The 23,696-nt window shown below is 37.1% G+C and overlaps 1 protein-coding gene across 1 annotated transcript in view; it reads right to left on the minus strand.

The window, feature by feature from the left end:
* Positions 1-23,696, minus strand: part of LOC114642267 (antigen WC1.1-like) — a 186,647-nt gene that overhangs the window by 109,383 nt on the left and 53,568 nt on the right. Inside the window, exons 9-19 of the mRNA XM_051935686.1 lie at positions 23,438-23,651; positions 21,004-21,072; positions 20,612-20,920; positions 16,750-16,779; positions 16,494-16,625; positions 14,999-15,097; positions 14,305-14,376; positions 14,143-14,223; positions 12,769-12,840; positions 11,383-11,458; positions 1,396-1,520 (exon numbers count right to left, since the gene is read on the minus strand). Of these exons, the coding sequence (XP_051791646.1) occupies positions 1,396-1,520; positions 11,383-11,458; positions 12,769-12,840; positions 14,143-14,223; positions 14,305-14,376; positions 14,999-15,097; positions 16,494-16,625; positions 16,750-16,779; positions 20,612-20,920; positions 21,004-21,072; positions 23,438-23,651 (1,279 nt within the window). The remainder of the gene's footprint in view (positions 1-1,395; positions 1,521-11,382; positions 11,459-12,768; positions 12,841-14,142; positions 14,224-14,304; positions 14,377-14,998; positions 15,098-16,493; positions 16,626-16,749; positions 16,780-20,611; positions 20,921-21,003; positions 21,073-23,437; positions 23,652-23,696) is intronic.

Here is a 23,696-nt window from a genome sequence, read left to right on the forward strand (position 1 = left end):
TTTATATTTTTTTTAAACTAAGATCAAATTGAAAAAGTTATAACAGCAACTTCAATGCCATGAATACTTTGAAACCACTTCTTTCACTATTGTTTGGTTTTGCAACAATATTTTAGTAAACCATTGTTTTCATAATGTTAAGAACCCTTTACACATATAGATTTTAAACCTGCTTATAAGAGAATAACATGTAACCAAAGCCCATTTTAAAACAGACAGCAATCAGCCTAACCCTTAAGACCTTTAGACCAGAGCAGCAATTCCCAGCCTAGGCAGACAAGTGGAGAATACTGACCTCATAAATTTATAATGTGCAAATAGTGTACTACACAAACAGTGGGTCAGCCATAACTTAAAGTAGGAGCTTTCAGGGTGAGATACAGCAGCAGTACCCAATACTCCACTGAATTTGTTTTTAGATCTGCATGGGACTTAAAGAGAAATTCCTGGCTGTTTACTCAATACAAAAAAGTGACACTGTAAAAATATCTACCTGATTTAATAGGAAAGACATACTATAATCAAGTTTTTGGGTACTGACCTGAGAATTTGCTGAAGAACATATTTTGGTTCAGTTTGACAATGTCACTCAATTAACCTATCTTTTAACACAAATACACCTGGTATAAAATATTATTTTCCTTTAATTTTTAATTTATTTTTTTATTTCACCATTATCTGTTAGTCTATACAATTCTCTCTGCAATCCCTGCTATGCTTTATTTGTTGTTGTAATGTTTTAAAATATAAGGTTTTATTGCCTAGAATGAATATCCACCTCAGTATTAAACAGCTCATACACGTTCACAATTCCTGATGTAACACTTTTTTGATAATGAAAATATTATATTTGTCACACACTCATGGAGCTAACTCATTAAAAGAATGTCACAGCTCATATTCTTAATGTAAGTTTTCTTACAAAGAATAGGTAATTTAATTATTACCTCAAAGTATGCATTATAAAAATGTATTTATGTTAAATAAAATATCTGGAAAACCATCTGATTTTTGGAAATTTGCATCGGTATCATCATAATACTCTGCCGCTGCATCTTTCAAAGATGTCAGTGGTTAGCCTAAAAAGAATACAAATGAGTACATAGATAGATAGATAGATAGATAGATAGATAGATAGATAGATAGATAGATAGATAGATAGATAGATAGATAGATAGATAGATAGATAGATAGATAGATAGATAGATAGATACTTTATTAATCCCAAGGGAAAATTCACATACTCCAGCAGCAGCATACTGATACAAAAAAACAATATTAAAGAGTAATAAAAATGTAGGTAAAAACAGAGTACAGAGTACAGCAACACAACATTTTACTACCAAAGACCATATCACAGTTCAGTTGTTAGATTCTCAAAATATTTTCCACTACCTGAGATATGTTCATTCTCACTATCCTCGATATCCTCATAGTCATAGGGCAGCTCATCTGACAACAGACTTCCTGTGAGTGTGAAATACTCAAGACTGGTCGCGCACCCGGCATGGATGAAATCGCTCCCGAAATGTTAAAACACGGAGGACAACCACTTATAGACCGTCTTACATCTCTCCTTAACAGGTTCTGGGAAACAGCGACCGTTCCAGAAGACTGGAGAAAAGGGGTCATCGTAAAAATTCCAAAGAAAGGGAATCTCGCCGACTGCAACAACTGGCGTGGAATTACCCTCCTCTCCATCCCAGGCAAAATGCTGTGCCCCATCCTGCTCCGATACCTACGTCAAGCTGTTGACCACCTACTCCGCGAGGAACAAGCAGGGTTATGCAACAGGAGATCCTGCTCCGAACAAATCTTTGTCCTACGGACAATCATCGAACAAAGTACCGAATTGCAGCAAAAACTGTCAATAAACTTTACCGACTTTACTAAGGCATTCGACAGTATTCACTGCGAGACTCTATGGAAAATCGCCGGAGTCTATGGCATCCCAGTGGAGTTCGTCAACATCTTACGAAATATATACCTTGAATCGAGCTGCTACGTACGTACGGACTATGGCATCTCCGAGGCCTTACGGATCGACACGGGCATGCGCCATCATTTCGCCATTTCTATTCCTGCTGGCACTTGACTTCGTCATGTGCCACGTCCTTGGACACGCCCACCATGGCCTTCAGGGCCGCGATGGGAGACGAATAGCAGATGTAGACTTTGTGGATGATTTTGCTCTACTTGGCCCCACCCAACAATCCCTCCGTGATCTCACTGAACTCTACAACGTGAGGCGGCAAAAATCGGGCTCTTTATTAGTGAGGCCAAGAGCAAGGTCATGTGCATCGGCTATGCCCGTGCAAACGGCCAACAACAGCTTGAAGAAGTCGACCACTTCACCTATCTTGGCAGCACCGTGGCGCCTGATGGGGGGGGACAGACATCGATGGAGTCTGCCATATTGGGAAAGTGTCATCAGTAATGCGACAACTGGGACCAATATGGTGATCCAACGCCATTACACTGCCAACGAAGATATGACTGCTAAACACGACCATCATCCCTATGGCGATATATGCGAGCGAAACTTGGAAGTCATCTGCAGCGATCATGAGACACCTGAACGTGTTTCAGCAACGCTGCCTATGGCGAATACTGAAGGTCCCCTACCAGGACCACATCAGCAATGACGAAATCCTTCAACGAACAGCTACCCAACCTCTAGCGAGCACTGTAGTGGATGCCACTTTCAATTTGCTGGCCACATCCTCCAGCAACCGATACATCGCCTTCCAAAGATCACTATGAGCTGGACGCCCGCCCATGGCACACGAAAGCGTGGCCGCCCAAAACAAACATGGCAGCGTTCTTTCAACGAAGACCTACGCGCTTTAGACATATCATGGGATGAAGCTGAAGCCGCTGCTGCTAACCGAATTCGTTGGCGATCTCTTAGCACCCAATGTACCACCTGGCATGGGAGGAACTAAGTCCAAGTAAGTCATATTGTACTGATAAGAAAATGGACAAATCAGTCAGTCTTTCATCAAATCCAGTCTAACTACACAATGGATTAGTGAACAGCCAGAGTACAGCCAAAACGTTATAGTCACAATATGAGAAAAGAAAACTTGTTAAAGAAAACACTGAAGTTAAAAATACTGAAAAATGTAAACAAGACAGATGGAAGAAAAGAATCATGGTCTTGAAATTCCATATGCTCTAATTATTAAAAATAGCAAATAAGAGGAAAAGAAAGTGAGTGGTTCATTAGTCTTCATGGACAGAAAGTTTAAACGTTGTCAGCTTATCAAAAGTTGTAAATTTAGCACTTAAAGCCTAAAACCTGAGTTGGAAATGACTGATGGTAATTGTGCAGATGACATCCAAATATGAATGAATTACTGGTCTTCTCTGTTGCTTTCAAGTTGCAAACGTTACAGAAGATCTTCTAGGGACTCTTTCACGTGAAGATCTGAACATTTCCTTCGAAACAAAACTTCATGGCCAGCAGTACATCAAGAGGTCAGCATTATTTACATTTTTTTAAGAAACATTGTTGAGCAAACAATGTAGTTATTATCACTTTTGCTTTGTTCTTTTTGTTGAGATTAAAGACTCCTGAAGCAACTTTTATGTCAGAAGTGTCACTTTTAAAAGAAACCAGCCTCTCTAAAATCTTTCAACTACTAAGCCCCAAATACATACTTCATAGTGACAGTGAGTTGGAGCAGGTCAGAAAACATTACTTTGAACTGCAGCACATAGGGAAAGAGGTGCATTGTATTCTTTCAAAGGATCTGCGCTGTAGATTAATTAGAAATACAGTGACCAACATAGTGCCCATAATGAGGACAACAACAAGTGAAGACCGATATACCTTCAAACATGAGGTTTCTTCAATGGCAAAACGTATAATCAAGTATTATCCAAAGCTATGTGCAGCTGAAGATCAAAATTCATGGGTGAGTGTAAGTAACTAGTTTTTATAGGGGTTTTAGACTGAGCAGTCACACCTTGTATTCACTTGCACACTTTTTAAAAAAGTGTAATGTCATTACAGGAACCTGTGTTTAAACAACTCCTGAAAGGGCTACAAAATATCCACACACCTCAGAAGCAACAGGGCTGTATGCCTCAAATAAATAAAGAGATGTCTCGACAAGCCTGATGCTGCTGAAGTCAAGAATTCAGGCGAGGCCGATTCCACTGCATCATCGGGGAATTCTATTGCTTCAGTGACGCTTGTTAACATGTCACATTTTAGTCGTACCCAAGAAGTTACAGCAGAGAAAGAATCTGGTAAGTGCACAATAGAGATGGTCAAATCCCATCTTAGTTCAGACTGTTTAGAAAACACAACTGATTTGATTTTTCATTTATATGTTTTTGCAGCTGTTGACACAATAGTTGACAGCCACTAAATACAGGCCAGGCACTGCAAAACACTACAGGACCGTTACAAGAAGCCAAAGCCAAATAAATTTGCAGTTACCCAGCTCCTTGATCATGAACTTAATACACAGAGGTCATTTATAGATTCTATGGGAGGCTTACCCATGCTTTAAAGAACTGGATCATGTAAGTACATAAAACACAGACATTTGACTGAATTATTTTTGAAAATGGTTTCTTAAAACAAAATATGTGCTAACTTTGGAGAGTGTGCTTATTTTATAGGTAATGGATGAAATGTGTTGTATTCTTTGTTGGAATAATCTTAACTGCATCACAGAAGTTAAGAGCAGATGGGACCAGTTTTTATGGAAAAACACAGTTCTATGGTGTAATGAAGAAGATCCTGAAGCCTCCAAATATGCACGATGAGGGTAAAATTTGTCATGCATATTTTATTCAAACTCATTTTATAGTTAGTTATGCACTTTACTCAGTGTTGCAGCATGATAGGCCTAAATGAAAGTCAAATTGAAGTTGTTTAAAGTTATAATATTTTGCAGTTGATGCTCAAAGGGTTGCACTTTTTTATGCCATTTTTTCCATAAAGACCAAGTCATATTATAGTAAGCCAAACTTTGAGAAATTTTCATGCAAAATATTATTGCTGCTCTCTTTGCCAGTAACTGTTGATCTGTGAATTCCAGTTTCCCTTTTCTTCATTGTATTAGAAAGTTGTACTGTGTTATTCTGAAATAAATTTTTGCCTTTATGTTTTTAAAAAGCCATTTATTCGCATTGTAAATAGTTTTATCAAGCATCTATTTAAGATACAACAGAATAATAAACTGACACTATCCTTTATTAGGTAAAAAATAATGCAGGAATATTTTAAAGAATACTTAAAACTTTAAATATGATCTATGTAAGGTTAATTTCAATTGTTCATTCATGTTCTAGTATATTAGTAGGTAAAAATAATACCAGACATCATATAATTTTTGTTATAAATCATTCTTCATTTAAAGCTTGCTGTATGTTGTTGTTTTCATTAAAAGGAGAATGTTTGAGTTATATTAGAACATAATATGAAAGATATTTAATAAGAATTATGTTCTTTTCTTCATTTTTTTTTCATTAGTGAAAAATGCCATCGCCATGTTTAGAGCTCTGCCATCCATGTTTCCTTCACTTTCTCTACCCCAAAAAAAGTTGTGAAACAAAACATGAGGCATTAGTTCATGTCCTTAAGGTATAACTTTGCATTTTTACATTGTTTAAAGGAAAAATAAAAACAGTTCCTGCAATTCTATCCATCTGTGACTGGCAGCAATTTTCAGGGTTGTTTTTAATGTTAGCTACAGGAATGACATTATACATTAACCCATTTGAATAAAAGGGTTCAACAGAATATAACAATCTTCAATTTTTAGTGATTTCTTTGCTATTTCAATTACAAGTTGTGTATAACTGCTTCTGTTAAAATTAGCACATTAATTTAGTATTATAAATAGGTAAATGTATAATAAATCTGTATAGGACTGCAGAGGATAAAATACATTCAGCCTGTTTTCTTTGTTGGTTTTAGTTTGTCTTGAAGACCTCCAAGAATCCTGATGCCTTTCTACAGCAAAGACCACTGTCTAGCCCTGCCTTTATTGTGGACCAAGATAACTGCATGCTGGCTATTGGAAGTGAGCCTGTGACAACTTTCCCTCAAGAAATGTTGCAGGAAGGTATCATGTACCTTATGGCATATTATTATGCACTACATTTAACATATCCTAAGTGCATTGCCGCTGTCCTCTCTGCAATTGAAACTGAAATATTACTGGACACAATTCATGAGAAGGATGTAACTGCGTCATACAGGAAAGCCTTAGCTGAATGGAAACAGTTTATTGGTCAGTAATCACTGAGACACTACTTAAGCCTGGCCAACATAATTAACTTGATACATTTTGAAGCAAAATGATTGGTTAAGTGTAACTGTAAATTAGGTAAAGTGTGATTTAGAAACCATTAACAGAAATTGTACATACATTCCAAATAATTTGAAGGGAAAATACAAATATGCTAGAAGAAAAATTGTGTGAGCCAAATGTAGAACAGGAAATGCATATCTATGATGTACTGTATATAATTACCATAATATTTGAAAATCAATTAGATAAATTAATTATAAATAATTAGATTTTTTGTGGATTTTAACATGTTAGGTTGTACTTTCTTTGTCCTGTTTTTTGGCAAAGTTACCACTTAAAATTTTGCAAGTTTATGTTATGCATTTCTGACTGTGAGTTGTGACAAGATGAGACAGTTCTGAACTACAATGTACAATAATGATATGGATATGACTTTTGTGTTATATTCAAGGTAATCTTCCTGTGTCAACTGATTTTCATGTGCTTATGTTTTTCTCTGTTTCCGTATTGTAAACACAGCAGTAGTGCTGATGTAAAACTTAAATAAAGAGCAGTGCTAATGATTATGTCTTTATTGTAAGTTATTTTATGTATTCAGGAAGCCAACATATATCAGGAAATTATATCTTAATTATGTGTCTTGAATGTAGCAATGAATTCTTAATTCAAACCTCTGCTAAAATATTTGGCTTCAATTTGAAATGAAGGCCATCCTAAAATGGGAGCACTGTGCTACTTTTACCTTATTCTTTTGTAGGTGGACTGAAATGTGTTGTATATATCATGCAAATATAGCTTAGTATGTGTTGATGTTAACTAATTTCAGGATTTTTTAAAAATCCAAGTCAATATATCTCGCCCCATTGGCATATAATTTTGATTATTTCAAGCATGTATTTCTTAATAATCATATTTTTTTTTCTTATTCTGTGATTTTTGTAAAATAATTTTCCTGTTTTAAGATATATGCTCTGAGATTAAATATTGGACTACCTATTTCAAGATGAGCTAACTTGTTTCATGTAACAAGACTTTCATTCTCCACTGGTATTAAGAATTTTCCACTTATATTAGTGATTTATTCTTTTGTTCCTTGGCCTTCATTTTTCAGTGTGCTAAAATTAAGAATGCAAAACAACTGAATTCAAAATTATTTTCTAATATTCAGTGCATTTCCACTTTAGAAAGTCTAATCTCAAGTAATTTGTTATAAAAACTGCATTTTCTACATATTTCAAACCTTTGAACACCTATCAGCTTTCTTATTTCTAGACTGGAACTAACTTATTTTAAGGTGTCTTGGCTAGTAAAATTATCTTGCTGCATGGACAGATAATTTCACTAACATTAAGTCATTTTCTCCTGAAATTAAGTGTTTATATCTTATTTCTTAGCTAAGTTTTTTGCAGTGTATGACAAACTCTAAACTGAAGGATGATTAAAAAATATTTTAACTTGCCCACCTAGAGACAGTCATAAATAGGAAGGGAGGGGAAATTTCACTCAAATAATTAATTATCAGTTCTGCCTTCAGCAATGCCGGTAATTAAGTAATTCGGTAAGGCTCCTGCTTTATTTACCTTACCTTTTTGTGATGTAGAAATTGGGTCTCCAGCTGTTAGCCTTATATCAAGGTAACTGAAGCACACTTGTTTTAAGAAACAAAATAATACATATTACAGTAATCCCTCCTCCATCGCGGGGGTTGCGTTCCAGAGCCACCGGTGAAATAAGAAAATCCGCGAAGTAGAAACCATATGTTTATATGATTATTTTTATATTGTCATGCTTGGGTCACAGATTTGCGCAGAAACACAGGAGGTTGTAGAGAGACAGGAACGTTATTCAAACACTGCAACCAAACATTTGTCTCTTTTTCAAAAGTTTAAACTGTGCTCCATGACAAGACAGAGATGACAGTTCTGTCTCACAATTAAAAGAATGCAAACATATCTTCCTCTTCAAAGGAGTGCGTGTCAGGAGCACAGAATGTCACATAGATAGAGAAAACAATCTCTAGCAAACAAATCAATAGGGCTGTTTGGCTTAAATATGCGAAGCACCGCGGCACAAAGCTGTTGAAGGCGGCAGCTCACACCCCCTCCGTCAGGAGCAGGGACAGAGAGAGAGAGAGAGAGATAGAGAGAGACAGAGTTTGTTTTTCAGTCAAAAATCAATACGTGCCCTTCGAGCTTTTAAGTATGCGAAGCACCGTGCAGCATGTCGTTTCAGGAAGCAGCTGCACAAAAGATAGCAACGTGAAGATAATCTTTCAGCATTTTTAGACGAGCGTCCGTATTGTCTAGGTGTGCGAACAGCCTCCCTGCTCAATCCCCCTACGTCAGGATCAGAGAAAGTCAGCGCAAGAGAGACAGAGAAAAGTAAGTTGGGTAGCTTCTCAGCCATCTGCCAATAGCGTCCCTTGTATGAAATCAACTGGGCAAACCAACTGAGGAAGCATGTACCAGAAATTAAAAGACCCATTGTCCGCAGAAATCCGCGAACCAGCAAAAAATCCGCGATATATATTTAAATATGCTTACATATAAAATCCGCGATGGAGTGAAGCCGCGAAAGGCGAAGCGCGATATAGCGAGGGATCACTGTATTGATAAACTCAAGAATTACAGAAATATGATAATTGTATGTATGCCAATATATATATATATTGTGGGGAACAGCCCGGACACAGACAGGCAGACACCGATGGTTCAAGCTCCAACACATGTTTATTCATATTTACAGTTCCAAAAGTACCACGCACAACCCAGTGCTCCCGCACCAATCACCCTTAGTCCTGGCCTCTCTCTCTCCAATGCCTCTTCTTCTGACCGCCTTCACTCCTCTCCTCCAGGCTTCTTCCTCTTCCACCTGACTCCAGCTAACAAATGGAGGGAGGCGGCCCCTTTTATTTTAACCCGATGTGCTCCAGGTGCCTCCCGATGAACTTCCACTGGCACTTCCTGGTGTGGCGGAAGTGCCTGGCTGAGCACCTGGAAGCCCTCCGGGTGTCCCTGGTATTCTTTCCCCCAGCACCTCCAGGTGTGGCGGAAGTGCTGAAGTCCAGGGCTTCTCAGGCATCTGGGTGCCCCCTGGTGGTGACCATGGGCCCCTATACGGTTGAGCTTCCATGCTCTGTTCCCGTGGTCCCCATACCAACCAGGGCAGCTGCCCTCTCGTGGTCCAGATGAGGCGTAATCCCTCTTCTGGTCCTTCCAGGCGTCCCACATTCATACTATTCAATTTCTCAGTTAGTACATGAAGTTTTTTTGGTACTGAACGCTGAAGAAAAATCTTGAAATAGTGCTGACATAGAAACCAGGCTTATCAAGAAAAGAGCAGATATGATGTAAAGTAACCAGCAGAGCATCTTCTACACTTGCTTTTGCACAGTAAGCAAATTGGTGGTTATCCTGGAAGGACTTAGCCTTTGTTGTTCAAATTGTTTTCACCAAATGTTCAAAGAATTTCATTTGGAATGTAAGTAAATTCCACTGGCCTATAGTCATTCCAATCTGGAAACCTTAAGAACTGAGATAATGACTGATAGATACCACATCTCATGTACACAGCTCAGGGACCAGTTAAAAAACAAATGAAAAACTGGAAAGGACTGCCTGAAGCAGGACTTCAGGAGCCTATCTGATATTCCATCTGGCCCATTGCCCTGTTGGTGTTGATCAGCCACAAACCTAGCCTATTTATAACAAATTGTCTGACTTTTTGAAAAACAAATAAATCAAAATTTATGTGATAAAGTATTGTAATTTACCAGCACTCATCTCTGAAAATCAATGTCTTCCATAACAGAAATGTCATTAAGAAATTCTCCTTTGTCATAGATAAAGTAAAAAATTCCAAAATGAGTTAATCTACAAAATAAACGTTAAAATAATGTTTATTAAGTTTACCAATTTCATTCCTCAAAAATACACCAACCAAAATACAGTGCCATCTAGAAGCCTGCTGGCCTTTTTAAATTATGGAATTTTTCTTTACTATAGAATAATCTTTTACAATCTATTACAAGTCTATATATACAAAGTTATAACAGAATGAAATATTAAACATAAGGAAAATGTAACTCAAGGGTTAACTAAATGTAATTTAAAGCTGAAAGCATAAGAGGTCTCTGCCTCATCTCGGAGAAGACACGAACATAATTTTCCAAGGAATGAATGAGGTAAATGAGTAACAAACACCCTCCAGAAAGTGGGGATAAACTGATGGGAACACCCCTCCTATGAAGCAGTGCTAAGATCAATGGGAAATTCCATTAAACACCCCTCTTAACAAAGCAGTATTCAGAATAATAGGATATTCGACATGATAGCTTTAGTTGATTGAAGGATATAATAAAGTTCTGCATATTAAGAGTCAGATGATGTGATGTATTAGATAAGGTGATGTAATTAGAAAAAAAGTATAAAAGGAGATGAATTGTTTAATTGTTTAATAAACATGAAGTATATTAGAAAACAACAAAGAGTGGCATCAACTGAACACATTAAAGTTAATAAGTGGGTCTGCCTATTACGATATGTTTCAGGAGTAAGGGACATGAAGTGGACCACCACAGCAGCTGGGGTGTTTTTTAAAAAAATAGAAGGGTGTTACAGTTTTGCCCCAGACAGTTCTCGAAATGAATTCAGTGTACTTTGTGGAAATGGAACTTCAGGAGGTCGAGAGGCAGTCATGTTTTGTTTTGAGTCTGAAAGTAAATTGTAAAATTGGCAGTAGACATACACAGCATCCACTTAATGAAACAACTGCCCCAATTAGCAATGAGGAAAAATGAAAGGAGTAAGAAAGGTTACAGAAAAAATTATCTTTTCTATTATATAGTAAATTTAAAAGTGATTTTTTTTCATATTAAATTTCTGTTTAAAATGTTTTAAACTGAAATTTTGCCTAAACAGAGGCACATGAAAGTAAAAGGTCTCTAAAACCCAGTCTCTGCTTCTACATCCTTATGACAACAAAAATATTTCCTAATACAAAGACTTAAAAAAATTACATTAGTAACATATAATTTGGCATTGTTTCAATAAAGTTGTAGACATATTCATCACACTATTAAAGGCTGACCACAGTCTAGAGTTAGGGCGATTGTTCTCCAACAGCCTCATCCTCAATGTCATCGTATTCTGGAGGTAACGGGTACTGCACAGCAGCATGAGAATCTGTGAAAGCAAATGTAGAAGGAGGCTCAAAAAATAACTAAAAATGTAATATTAAAAAGTCCATCCATCTTCTTTGTTTAGTCTGTTCACCTTAGAGTCACATGCATTTCTTGGCCAGATTATATAGCCAGCAATAAATGGGATGCTATTACATTACAGGGCATACTTAAATCCACAGTCAGTCATACAATTTATACTTACCAAAATAGCAAATGTGAAGAAAAGTTGAGTACCAGGTTAAAAAAACAACCACTCTGGTAATTAGTTAATAATGGTGACTCTACAATACATATGCAGCCATACACACTGAGATGAACCTCTGCATTTGGACCCATTTATTTCTTTTTCCATAGTTGTCATTTTTGTTTAAAAATAATAAACATTATAACAGTAACAAATATATTATACATTCAGAATTTTTCAGAAAAGATAAAATGTACATATTAATTTTTGTTCCCTGAAAATTCTCAGATGTACTTCCCAGAAATAAATATTCACTCAAAAGCAATACTGGATGTTCATATTCACTGGCAGCTAAGCCGCCCTGAGTACTGCATCGTCTTCAACTGAAAATCTCCAAGCTGAACACTTGTACCTGCTTTCTTCTTACCTCCATTGGTGTCCTTGTTCATGTTTTTATAGACAATGTCCAGCTGTCCCCTTCACTTGGGGTCAGTAGCCTTACTGTGACCTTTAATGACTATTGTCATTAGTCCAGTCCTGTCTCTTTTTCTTTCACGGCATCTACAACATTCATTCCTTCTTCATGACCTGTGTCCCTCAACTTTTGTTTCCTTTGCTCTCCCAGCTGGTGTGGCTCCAGTTAACAGCAATTGAACATTTTAAACTCATCTATAATGCTGCTGCTTTTTGTTTCTCAGCACACCTCTGAGCTGCTCCAGCCATTGAATTTCCATTACTGCTAGGATCCACTTCAAAATTCTACTTCTAATTTATGACTCCTGTTATAGATTTACTCCTTACTGTCTCAAAGCTGTAGAACAAGCCTTCACTGACTGTTAAAAAGCTCTCTGCATACTGACTTCTGTGTGCTCCTTGAAAAGAACCTCTTTATACCCCCCAGATTGTTTGCACGTTCAATAAGCCAAACCCTTTTCTAGATAACTAAAAACAATTCCTAAACCTATCAATTTAATTTACTGTTGGTAAGGTACAAATTGTCATCCTGCTCACCAACAAATGTCAGATTGAAACTTAATGAATCTAATTGTAATTATTGTTCTAACTAACCTTCACTTAACTTCCAACCAGTCAAATATATGGATGTATATACTGGCACATATGCATACCTACTGTGGAGTTTTCTAAAGGTTTCTCGACATCATCATAACTGTAGAGCAGCTCATCATGGGAAATGTTTTCTGAAGAGAAAAACAATAAAAAAAAAAAACTAATACAGTACTTATTTACCGAATAATTAAATTTGATCAAATATATTCTTAATGAGCACTTATGACAAGGATTGCATTGGGTGATTGTTGTTTATCTGTTTGCTTTCATGTTTTACATGCTTTAAAATCTTTTACTGAAAGAAATTAGATTTTGTTTCTGCCTCTGTGATCCAGCATGCTTTTGTGAAAGTGCATAACAAGAATGACATGGGACAACATAAAGACACAAATAAAGATTCCAAAACAGACAAAGAACATGTAGATGTTTGTGCAACTAGAGGATGGGTGTTATGTGTTTGCTACATGTCCCAGAGGAGCAATAGGTATAACAATGTAATGTTTTCCCTGGATAGCAGGGAGCAGGTAAAATAGAAGATGAGGTCAGGCTTTTTGTCTAATAAAGCAGGCAGCAAAATGGCTGCCTTCGAGACCCAAGAAGGGACAACAGGAGTAATGAAATTGTAAGCTGTTGTCCTTGGTGCAAATGTGAGACCAGTGTGATTATAGAAGTGATTCCAGAAGTATAATTTAGTGGCCTCTTGTGTCCAGAGCACAGATGAGTCTGGAGTCACTCACCACTTGTGGAGGAGGCTCAACTCGCAAGTGGAAGGCTGGAGTCACAAGACAGACCCAGAGAATCAGGAAAGTGGTAGAAAGAACAAGTACTGTATATTTTAGAAAGGTGCACGGGGGTAAGCCATTCCACTGGATGCACAGGGTTCCAAACCTGAAAACCTGTGTGTGCAGTACATAGAGAAAGCAGAGTTTTAATTAACTTACTGATTAGGGGTGCGCTATTTGCCCATTATTTGTCCTGGAGACTATTCTTCCATTTGGTTTATATTTCTTATATTTCTGGGCCTTTTTGTCTTCCTGTTTATGATGTACTGTAGTTGTATACATTTTAAAGACTGATAAGCATATTGTTTTACTTCAGTTGCATATTCATTTTCATATTATTTTCTAAGCTTGATTTGATGAACGGCAGCACATAAATAATAATGTTAAGGCTGCTTCTTTCATCTTTTGACACATTACCTCAGAAGAAGAGTTACTGGGTATATTAAGGTATATGATTAGGTTATTCTGAGTAGTTTCAGTTTGACAAATGTCAAAAGAAAAATAAAAATCCACTCTAGTTTAAGAAAAATCTTTGCCTAGATTAAATATTTCAGAAGTGAAATCTTAAGTGTTTTCTTTAATGCTTTAAACTAAATTGTACTGAATGCCTTTTACTTTCCTATGTTTCTGTAAGAACACACTGTGCAGTACCTGGAAGGTTTTCAATTTGTTCTATTGTAGTATCATCATAGTAGCCAGGGCTATCCGTTTCCAAAGAAGCCAGTTTCCTACCTGAGAAAATCAAAAGTTTTGTTACAGTGATTTCAAAACAAATGACCAATAAAGACACAAACTGCAGTTGTCAGTATTTACCTAGAATGTGATCTTGATAGTCATCTTCAATGTCCTCATAGTCATATGGTAGCTCATCAGACAAAAAGCTTCCTGAGAGTAAGAAGCAAAGTCCATTTTTTGATAAATTTTCTTAGTAATTATGACAAGTCATTCACATCTCCATAAATTTAGCAGACTAGATTAGTCCTTTAAAGGCTTATTTGGGAAATGGAAGTTATCTCAGCAGAATTGCTGGGTCCTGCCTTGGACCCAGCATTAAAGGGATAGACAATAGCCTACAACTATCTTAAGATTGTACAGTATAATGAATAAAACAGATTCTGAACATGTATGATTAGAAGAGTATTATTGCCATTTTCAGTCTCCCATAGCAATTTCAAGTGTATTTAATTGCAAAAATATTATTGCATTTGAATGGTGCAGAAATTGTGTTGTTTACTGTAGAACGTAAAACAGCTTCCAAGAATAAATTCCTGAAATTAGTGTATTTTTCTAACATTGCCCCTTGTGTGCACCCTTACTTAGAAAGAAAGATCTGTAACATCAGCTTCTACTATTGATATCAGTGGTTGAATCAACAGCCACTAAAGAAGAACCTATGAAGAGAATACCTTGTGACACATATCATTGAAAAGATTGTGCAGTGTTTTGTAAATGGGAAATTCTCTAGTCTCACATGGTCATGTAATATGTTTACTATGTTCCATCTTACCTTTCCTGGCTGCTCCATAAGTTCCCTGTCTGGCCAGCTTGTACTCAATTTCCTCATAAACTGCGTTATTGATGGGAAGAAGTTCATCCATGGCCATTCCTGTAAGGAGATATAAGGCAACACTCACTGGTTCCCCTGTACAAAATTTGTCAAACGACCATTACAAAAGTTTAGTGGTTCAGAATTACTTGTACTTGTTCAGAATTACTTGTACTGTATTACTAGAGTTGTCACATTCATTTGAGTCCTGCAGTTGTCTGAACTTATTGGGTGTTTTGGAAATGACACAGGTGACCAGTCATGATCTTTAAGGATAGCAGTTACTTCATGTCAGATAGCCATAGCTGGAAAAGAACATGCTTTGTGCTTTTGTCATTTATTCTCATTACGTTTTGCTTTTTGAAGTGTTCCAGAGACCAAATATCAATCCAAGTTACCATTTCTTTCAGTAATTCTGGAGAAGGTTGTCTTTCTACAGCTGCAAACCTTTTTAAATGAGAATGGCATTTTTGAAGTATTTCAGTCTGGTTATAAGTCACACCACAGTGCAGAGTCTGAACTTTTAAGGGTTCTAAATTATCTAATTAAATAAATGACTTTAGGATACGGCTGTCCTGTTGCTTTTAGATCTAAATGTAGCATCTGATACAGTTGATCATTCTATCCTTATTGCCTCTCTTGAGCAGTCTGTGTTTTTAAGTCATTGAATGGTTTAGCCCCATTTTATCTTATTGACCTCTTACACCCTTATTCTCCTTCATGGTCATTGAGGTCTTCTAACCAGAAGTTATTGGTTGTGCTGAAATCTAGACTGAAGCTTAGGGGGGCACTATGGTTTTGTAGTAGCTGCCCCTAAGCTTTGGAAGAGTCTACCTTTTTGTATTAGGTCAGCACCAACTTTGGTTACTTTTAAATATCATCTAAAAGCTTTTCTATTTACCTTAGCTTTTTAAACTTTTTATTTTGTTTATACTATTACTTATTCTGTTTATGCTATTTATTTAATCTGTTTTTGATGTAATTATTTTTATCTATATATGTATTTGTGTATTTATGGAAGCTGTATAGCACTTTTGTCAACTTCTGTTGTTTTAAATGTGCTTTATAAATAAATTGACTTGACTTGACAAAGATGGTTGTCACGTTAAGATGTCATGAAGTGTGGCGACATGACTCTATGAATGTAATCACTTTCCTAGCATGTAACGTCATGCAAGTATAGTCCTGGTGGCCATTGCACACCACACTATAAGGTAGCCTGCTCAATTTGTAAACTCTTAGCCATTCTCCTCATTTTAGAAAAGTCACACTCTGTCATGTTTCATGAGTTTTTTGGTTGTTCTTAGTAATTTTTGCTCTTTTGTTTGTGCTATTTGGACATTCATTGTTGTGTGTTTTGTACTCTTTTTTTTTTTATTGTGTTCCTGTTTATTTGCTTTGCTGTTGTACTACATTTTGCCAAAGTTCTTGTTTATTTTATACTTTTTATAGTTACCTTTCTTTAAAGTTCTATTTCTTTGAAGCTGCCCAACCAGCAGGACTAATATGAGGAAGAGAAGAGCTCCAAGTACAATACAGACAATCACAAGGATGGGTTGCTCTTTGAATGCCTTGATGTTGGGGACTTCTGTTCAAAAGAGTCAAATAAAAAGAAGTGAGACACACTAACTACATCCTGCTATTCCAACAGACATGACAGTAACATGATAAAAAACAAAGAACAAAAGTGAGTTTACAAATGTTTGCCTGACCTTTTGGAGCCTTGATATCCTGTGCAAATCCTAAAGAAAAAAATAAGTTATGTGAATGGTCCACAGTTAACCTGTGAGTAAAAACACTTTTAGACTTTTCAGCATTTTTTAAGAAAGAACACTGTCTAGCAATATTCTAGTCATGCAAATTCTTGTCTGTTGCACCTTAGCGTCAGTTTTTGGGAATAGTTTCCCATCTTATAACACTTGCATACACAAATTCCCACTCAAAGACTAAAAGAAAACTTCACAAGAAAACTTGTGTATATTTACAGCAACTCTGATCCATGCATACACAATATCTTTGAGAAAGTGCAGAATGATGACGTCCTTAATCAAGAAGGGAAATTAAGCCAACCACGCTAAATAATAATTCATGTCATCAAGCTGTTATGATAATGTGTGCTGCCACGATATGCTTATTAAACCTCAAAAGTAAGGAATATGATGTATATATTTTAGTTTCCTTTTAAGAGGGTCAATACTTCATATTTGGACTGAATACTTTTTTGTTTTTTCATCTATACTAATAAAAGGCAAAGCCCTCACTGACTCACTCATCACTAATTCTCCAACTTCCCGTGTAGGTAGAAGGCTGAAATTTGGCAGACTCATTCCTTACAGCTTACTTTAAAAAGTTAAGCAGGTTTCATTTCAAAATTCTATGCATAATGATCATAACGGTCGACAACGTCCGCCATGTTAAACTTTCTTATTTATGGCACCATCTTCACGAAATTTGGTAGACGGCTTCCCTGCACTAACCGAAACTGATGTACGTACTTATTTCAGTGGTATGACGCCACTGTCGGCCGCCATATTGAACTTTCCAACGGTCTTTGTTACTTATGGGCCCATCTTCAAGAAATTTGGTACGCGGGTTCCCAACGCTAACTGAATCCTACTTACATACATATATACATCCATAGCCGGCAGCTCGGTTGCCGTGTGAGGCAGCGTTGGGTCCCCCATCCCCACGCCTCCTACGTAGTTGGCTGCCTGCCTATATAAGGCTGTCTGTCGCTCCGGTCTCTTCATTCCCTTCCTTGCTTCGCCACGGTATTCACGTCTCCCTGCTGATAACTACAGCCTTTTTATTTAATCCACGGCTTCTCCACTGTTTTATTGTTCGTTTATTATGATTATAGTTATTGTTTAGGTATTTTAGACTTAGTTTACATTGTTCAGGTACCCATTTCCTTTATCGTTCCAACTGTACCCCCATTAACATGTCTATCGAGGTGATCACCATCGATCAAAGAACTGTCACTTACCGAGTGGTTTCCATGCCCGGAGATGGTGCCTGCCTTTTCCATTCTCTGTGTTACATATCGCATGGCCATATCAGGCTCGCTCTTGATATCCGGAGGAACACTGTGTCTTTTGTACTGAATGACTGGGACAGGTTCAAGGTGTGGACTGATGATGGTACAGGAGATAATTATACTACACAGGAGCACTATAAGAGTGAAATGCTTAAGCCCTTCACCTATGGTTCTGTATGTGAGTTGATGGCTGCCGCTGAATTGTTTGGTTGTCGTGTACCGAAATGGCCAAATATTTTACACCTTTGGACAACTGCCAATGCCTCTTAAACATCTTAGATTCACAGGTGACAATTTGAGTAGTGGACACTTTGATGTTTATGAATGTTTAAACTCTCAAAAGCTGGATGCAAAGTTACTGATGAAACCGGTTGTATGCTTACAACACTTGAAAGATGCCAAATGTCACTTCAACACAACAAGTCCTGCAAATACTAACATAATTGAAACAAATCATGAAACTCAAACCGATTATGACAGTAGCAATCCAAGCTGTGAGAAAATAGTAAAAAGGACGCGTGTCAGATGTCGTGGTACATTTGCTGATGCAGCTAGACGGAAAAAACTTTGTGATGCTGCCGCCAAATACTCGCAGAAAAATCCACAAGTTAATAGACACGCTGTCGCTAAATACTCGCAGGCTAATCCACAAGTTCATAGAGACGCTTGCGCTAAATACTTGCATGCAAATCCACAAGTTCATAGACACGCTGCCGCTAAATATTCACAGGCAAATCCTCAAGTTAATACAGCTTCTGTTTCTAGGTACAATCCCAATAATGAAAAGCGGCTCATACGAAAACAACAGGTTTGGCTCAAAAAAGCTGATTGTGGATTTGCATACGACCCAAACATACTTTATGAATCTGACAAAACAGTACACATTGGATCCATGGATGTTGACTGTGAGTATTGTCAAGCTCATAGGTGGAAATGCGAGTCTCCTGGTTTGTGCTGTAACGGTGGTAAAGTTTCTCTCACTCCTTTACATAAGCTTCCTGACCTTCTTGAGGGCTTGTTAAATGGCGAACATCCTCAAAGTGAGCATTTCTTGAACAACATTCGAAAGTACAACAGCGCATTTCAAATGACGTCATTTGGTGCTAACCAAATCGTTGAGGGAAATTTTATGCTTGATTGGCAGTCTTTTACCTATGCCGACTGAGGAACACAAATTTTTGCAAATTTATTTCGTCGGGGACGATGAAAAGGAAGCACAAATGCGGTGCACTAATGTTTCTGGAGTTAACACACCCCTGGAGCAGCAATTACAAAAAATGCTGCATGATTGTAACACTTACATTCAAGACTTCCACTCCGCAATCGACAGTATTTCAGATGAAGACAAAAAAACATTAAATGCACACAAAGGCGCAGTACGTCAAGTTGGTGTTGTCATCGTTGGGCAAACGTTCGAGAATAGGGATGGCGGAGTGGTGGCTCTGAGGCTAGGGATCTGCACTGGCAATCGGAAGGTTGCCGGTTCGAATCCCGTAAATGCCAATAGGGACTCTGCTCCGTTGGGCCCTTCAGCAAGGTCCTTAACCTGCAATTGCTGAGCGCTTTGAGTAATGAGAAAAGCGCTATATAAATGCAAAGAATTATTAATTATTATTAGGGATATTGTCTTGAAAAGCAGAGACAATAAACTGCAACACATTAAGGAAACCCACAGATCCTATGATGCACTTCAATATCCCCTCATGTTCTGCTATGGTGAAGACGGCTAGTCTGTGTCTATACCTCAAGTTCATGCTGCCAGTAAGTTACCTATGAAGAAAACCAACTCTGCAGCAAACTTCTACTCATACTGGCTTATGATCAGAGAACATCATGATAATACTATCCGTTTCTTCCAAACTAAATAATTATTGGTATATTTTCCCTCAGTTTAAAAAGGTTTAGTTTTCTTCTTAATAAAAATTTTAAAGCAGTACTTCGCCACTGCGAAGCGCGGGTATTTTGCTAGTCAGTTTATGTAGGCCACCTTTTATAGCACTGTAAAAACACAGGTGTGATTCACTCCCTGCATACAGAAAGCATTACAGCCTATTTATAGTCTAATAATGTCATATAAAATGGCTTGTTTGGTACTGCTTGAAGACTATGCAAATTGTAATAACACAGAAGGGATGAACTTTAAGGGAATGGTCAGAAATTATTGGCTATGATGATGACTAGTTTATGTGCTGATTTCAAGAGTCATTTGAATATGCTCAGTTGGCCAGAGCATTAGAAAGATAGACCATCCTTCTTTATTTTATTGCTATTGTTTCTCTGCACTTTGTTTACAAATTTTGAATTCTTAACTAAAATAAATTAATTTTTAGTCTCTTCTAAAAATAGTTAATCTTCTATTATGGACCTTTCTAGCACTGTTTTTTTAAAAAAATGTCTTGCATCAAATAATATAGTTTTGAACATTTCTGTTATACTGTAACATGCTTTTGTGTAACGGTGTCACTGCTATGAGACTGTCCAGTAAATATAGGAAAAAAATTTACTGTAATTATAATGTACACCACATTCTTCTTCACCTGTACACTTCACTCCTGCATCCTCCTTGTGTACACAGTCATTTTTTCCCAGGGGTTCGTGTTGGCAGTCCCACAAGTGAGCTTCAGTTCCCCTGCACTTCACTTTGTTTAGCCAGATGACACCACTTCCACCTCCAAACTCCAGTTCTGCACTCACAGCTTCTCCACAGCGAAGCTGTCGACAGACCACCTTCACATCCTTAAGGTCCCAGTCGTCATCACAGACTGTACCCCAGGTGTCTCCATACATTATTTCTATTCGCCCTGAACAGTTATTCGCTCCTCCAACCAGTCTCAATTCTAGAGGCTCTGTAACAGAAACCCAGGGTCATTAATTTATTTTAGATTTAACCTCACTGTGTGACTTAGGAGATAGTTAACTATGAGCTCACCTGAGCAGTGCTCCTGAGTGAGGTCCTCTGAACAGTGTTTTGGGTTAGTAGTGCTTACTTTCATAGTTCCTGAAAATCATTAAATGGAAAATAAAATATATTACCTCTCAAATTGTAAATCAAATATTGACCATCTAATTTAATTTTTGCAACATTTGCACATAACCTTACAGTACATGTTTAAATAGTGAACATTGGTACTATATGAAAATTTAATGCTAATTTGGGAATTCTGAGAAATATGATGCCAAACAGTGTGTTATAACAGCTCTGACATCTGTTTAACCCTTCCACATATGTTAGGGCATATAACCTGCCTCCACCCATAACAGAACAAGTCTGACTGAGCAACTACAAGAATAAAATAGACAGCCATGCCTACACACCCATTTAGTGTGAATTTAGAATGTTTACTGAAAATGCTGTCATTCAGGTAGATTTCAGCAATGAATGATGACAGAGTGCACTTTATTCACAAGAAGAACATTTACCCTCTTTGAACAATCTTAAAACTTTAAAACTACTGGTAATATAGAAAGCAATAAATATAATCAATAATCAGTGAATAGTATGTTACTGCTATTAATGATTTGAAAGTCCTTGCAGTTTTATATTCACTATTTTCCCCAGTATTTTCACATTTATATCCATTATACCTAGATTTTATTTAAATATACTTACAATTAAGCTTTTAGTAAAAAGTTAATTTTTCAGTTTAGTAGAGTCAGATTCTATGTAAAATAAAGAAGCATGATTTGTAAAATGCATAAGACAAGACCCTTTTAATTAAACAACCAGCTATATAGAAACCACAAAAAATAAAGGAGATAAGCTGAAAGATTTTTTATATAACAATTTTAGGAAAAAATCACCAGGTAAGTCTAAAGCAACAAGATTAAAACAAATGAATGAACCCAAAAAAATTGTTTTTTTTATTTGGATTAATTTTGTCAGCATGAATCCAGATTCAAAGTTATGAATCAGCCAAAACACCTGGGATCAATGAATTATGATTCCTGCTTTCTATACTCCATTGGAGATTAAACTAAATTATATTACTTACATATTTAATCCCAAAGGGAAATTTAGATACATACTGAAGAAGAAACATAAAAACAAAGATACAGAGTCACCGGACAAAAAAATACAATCAAACAATCAATCAAATACATAAATAAATAAATAATGTATATTGCACATAAATTGCGAAATGAACTAAAATAGTATCTGCATTTAGTTTGAGATGTCATAAGAAACATTGAATTGCCTGACAGCAGTTGCAGAAAACACCCCACGAGGTGTTTCTTAGCACACCATGGTGGAATGAGCCTATGGCTAAAAGTGCTCAAAGACAGCACCTCTTGGAGGGGATTTTTTAAGATGGCGTCTAATTTTGCCACCATCCTCTTTTCTACAGTAGCTGCCAATGTGTTCAGGCTTAGCCCTGTGATGGAGCAGGCTTTCCTGATATGTTTGTTCAGGCATTGTGCTACTTTTGAGCATCCCCAGGAGGCCACAGCATAGAACAATACACTGACTACTATGGAGTGATATTAAATTTCCAGCATTTGTCTCCTGTTACATATGTGCGCATTGGAGATAGCGTAAGGGATCTGGTAATGGTAATCTACCACCAGTTCCTCCCTCTGTAGACCAGAAGATTGACAACTTTACCAAATTTGACGTCACTTCCGGTGTCAGTCCACCTGGACCCACCTTTTTCTGTAAGAAGTCATCATTAGCAGAAGATCCACCATATTGAAGCAGACAGTAGTTAGACTCATGTCTGTCAGGATGATATTTTTTGCAGCACATTTGTGAAACTGCAATTTCTTTTCAATTATACAAGGTTTGCCTGTGGGTGCCCAAACACTTCTTTCCTTGTCTTTGATCTTTCTTACACTTCTTAAGAAGTACAGTCTGCTATGCCCATCCTTATACATCGCTATTGTGTTGTCAGACCAGTCCAGTTTTCTGTTTATGTGAACCCCATGGTTCTCATAGCTCTAAACCACATCCACATCCTCTACCTGAATGGTGACTGGTGTCAGAGGTTCTTTGGCACACTGGAAGTCAAACATCAGCTCTTTTATCTTGCAAATGTTGAGTTGAAGAGGTTGTTCCCTCCACCACATGGCAAGTGCTTGTATTATGATGGAAGCCTGTTGTGTAGAGGGTAATCAGGAAGGCAGACTGGGACAGTTCCCAGAGGTGCTTAGTGTTACATACCACCACTTCTGATGCACAGTCACTATAGGAAGGAAATCCTTCCATAAGTCTTCCCTGTTTACTTTGCTCTGTAAATAATTAAACATAACAAAACCGAATACCCTGTGTGGGTTTACCTATTATATAATTATGAGATAACTTGTATCACATGGATTTGTTGGTTCAATTATGCACAAACAAAGCACAAACTATTCTCCTTTTTTACCTCCCACACCTTCTTCAAGAACATCTCTGACTTCTCTTTCTCCTTCCAGTTTGCCTCTTACTTCACTCTCAACTCCAAAGTCATTAAAATACTGATCAGTAGGAGCTTTTAATCCCCATTCAGGAACTGTTACCACAAACTTAGGGATAGGAATGCACCTATTGAAATACTCCATCTGGGTGCTTGAGATGTCCCTGAAGTCCTTAATCCCAAACTAAAAAGATCACTGTACAAGAAAATTAAAAAACAGCTAAATAAT

Source organism: Erpetoichthys calabaricus, chromosome 1 (assembly GCF_900747795.2).
Source record: "Erpetoichthys calabaricus chromosome 1, fErpCal1.3, whole genome shotgun sequence".
In the NCBI taxonomy this organism is placed as follows: domain Eukaryota; kingdom Metazoa; phylum Chordata; class Cladistia; order Polypteriformes; family Polypteridae; genus Erpetoichthys; species Erpetoichthys calabaricus.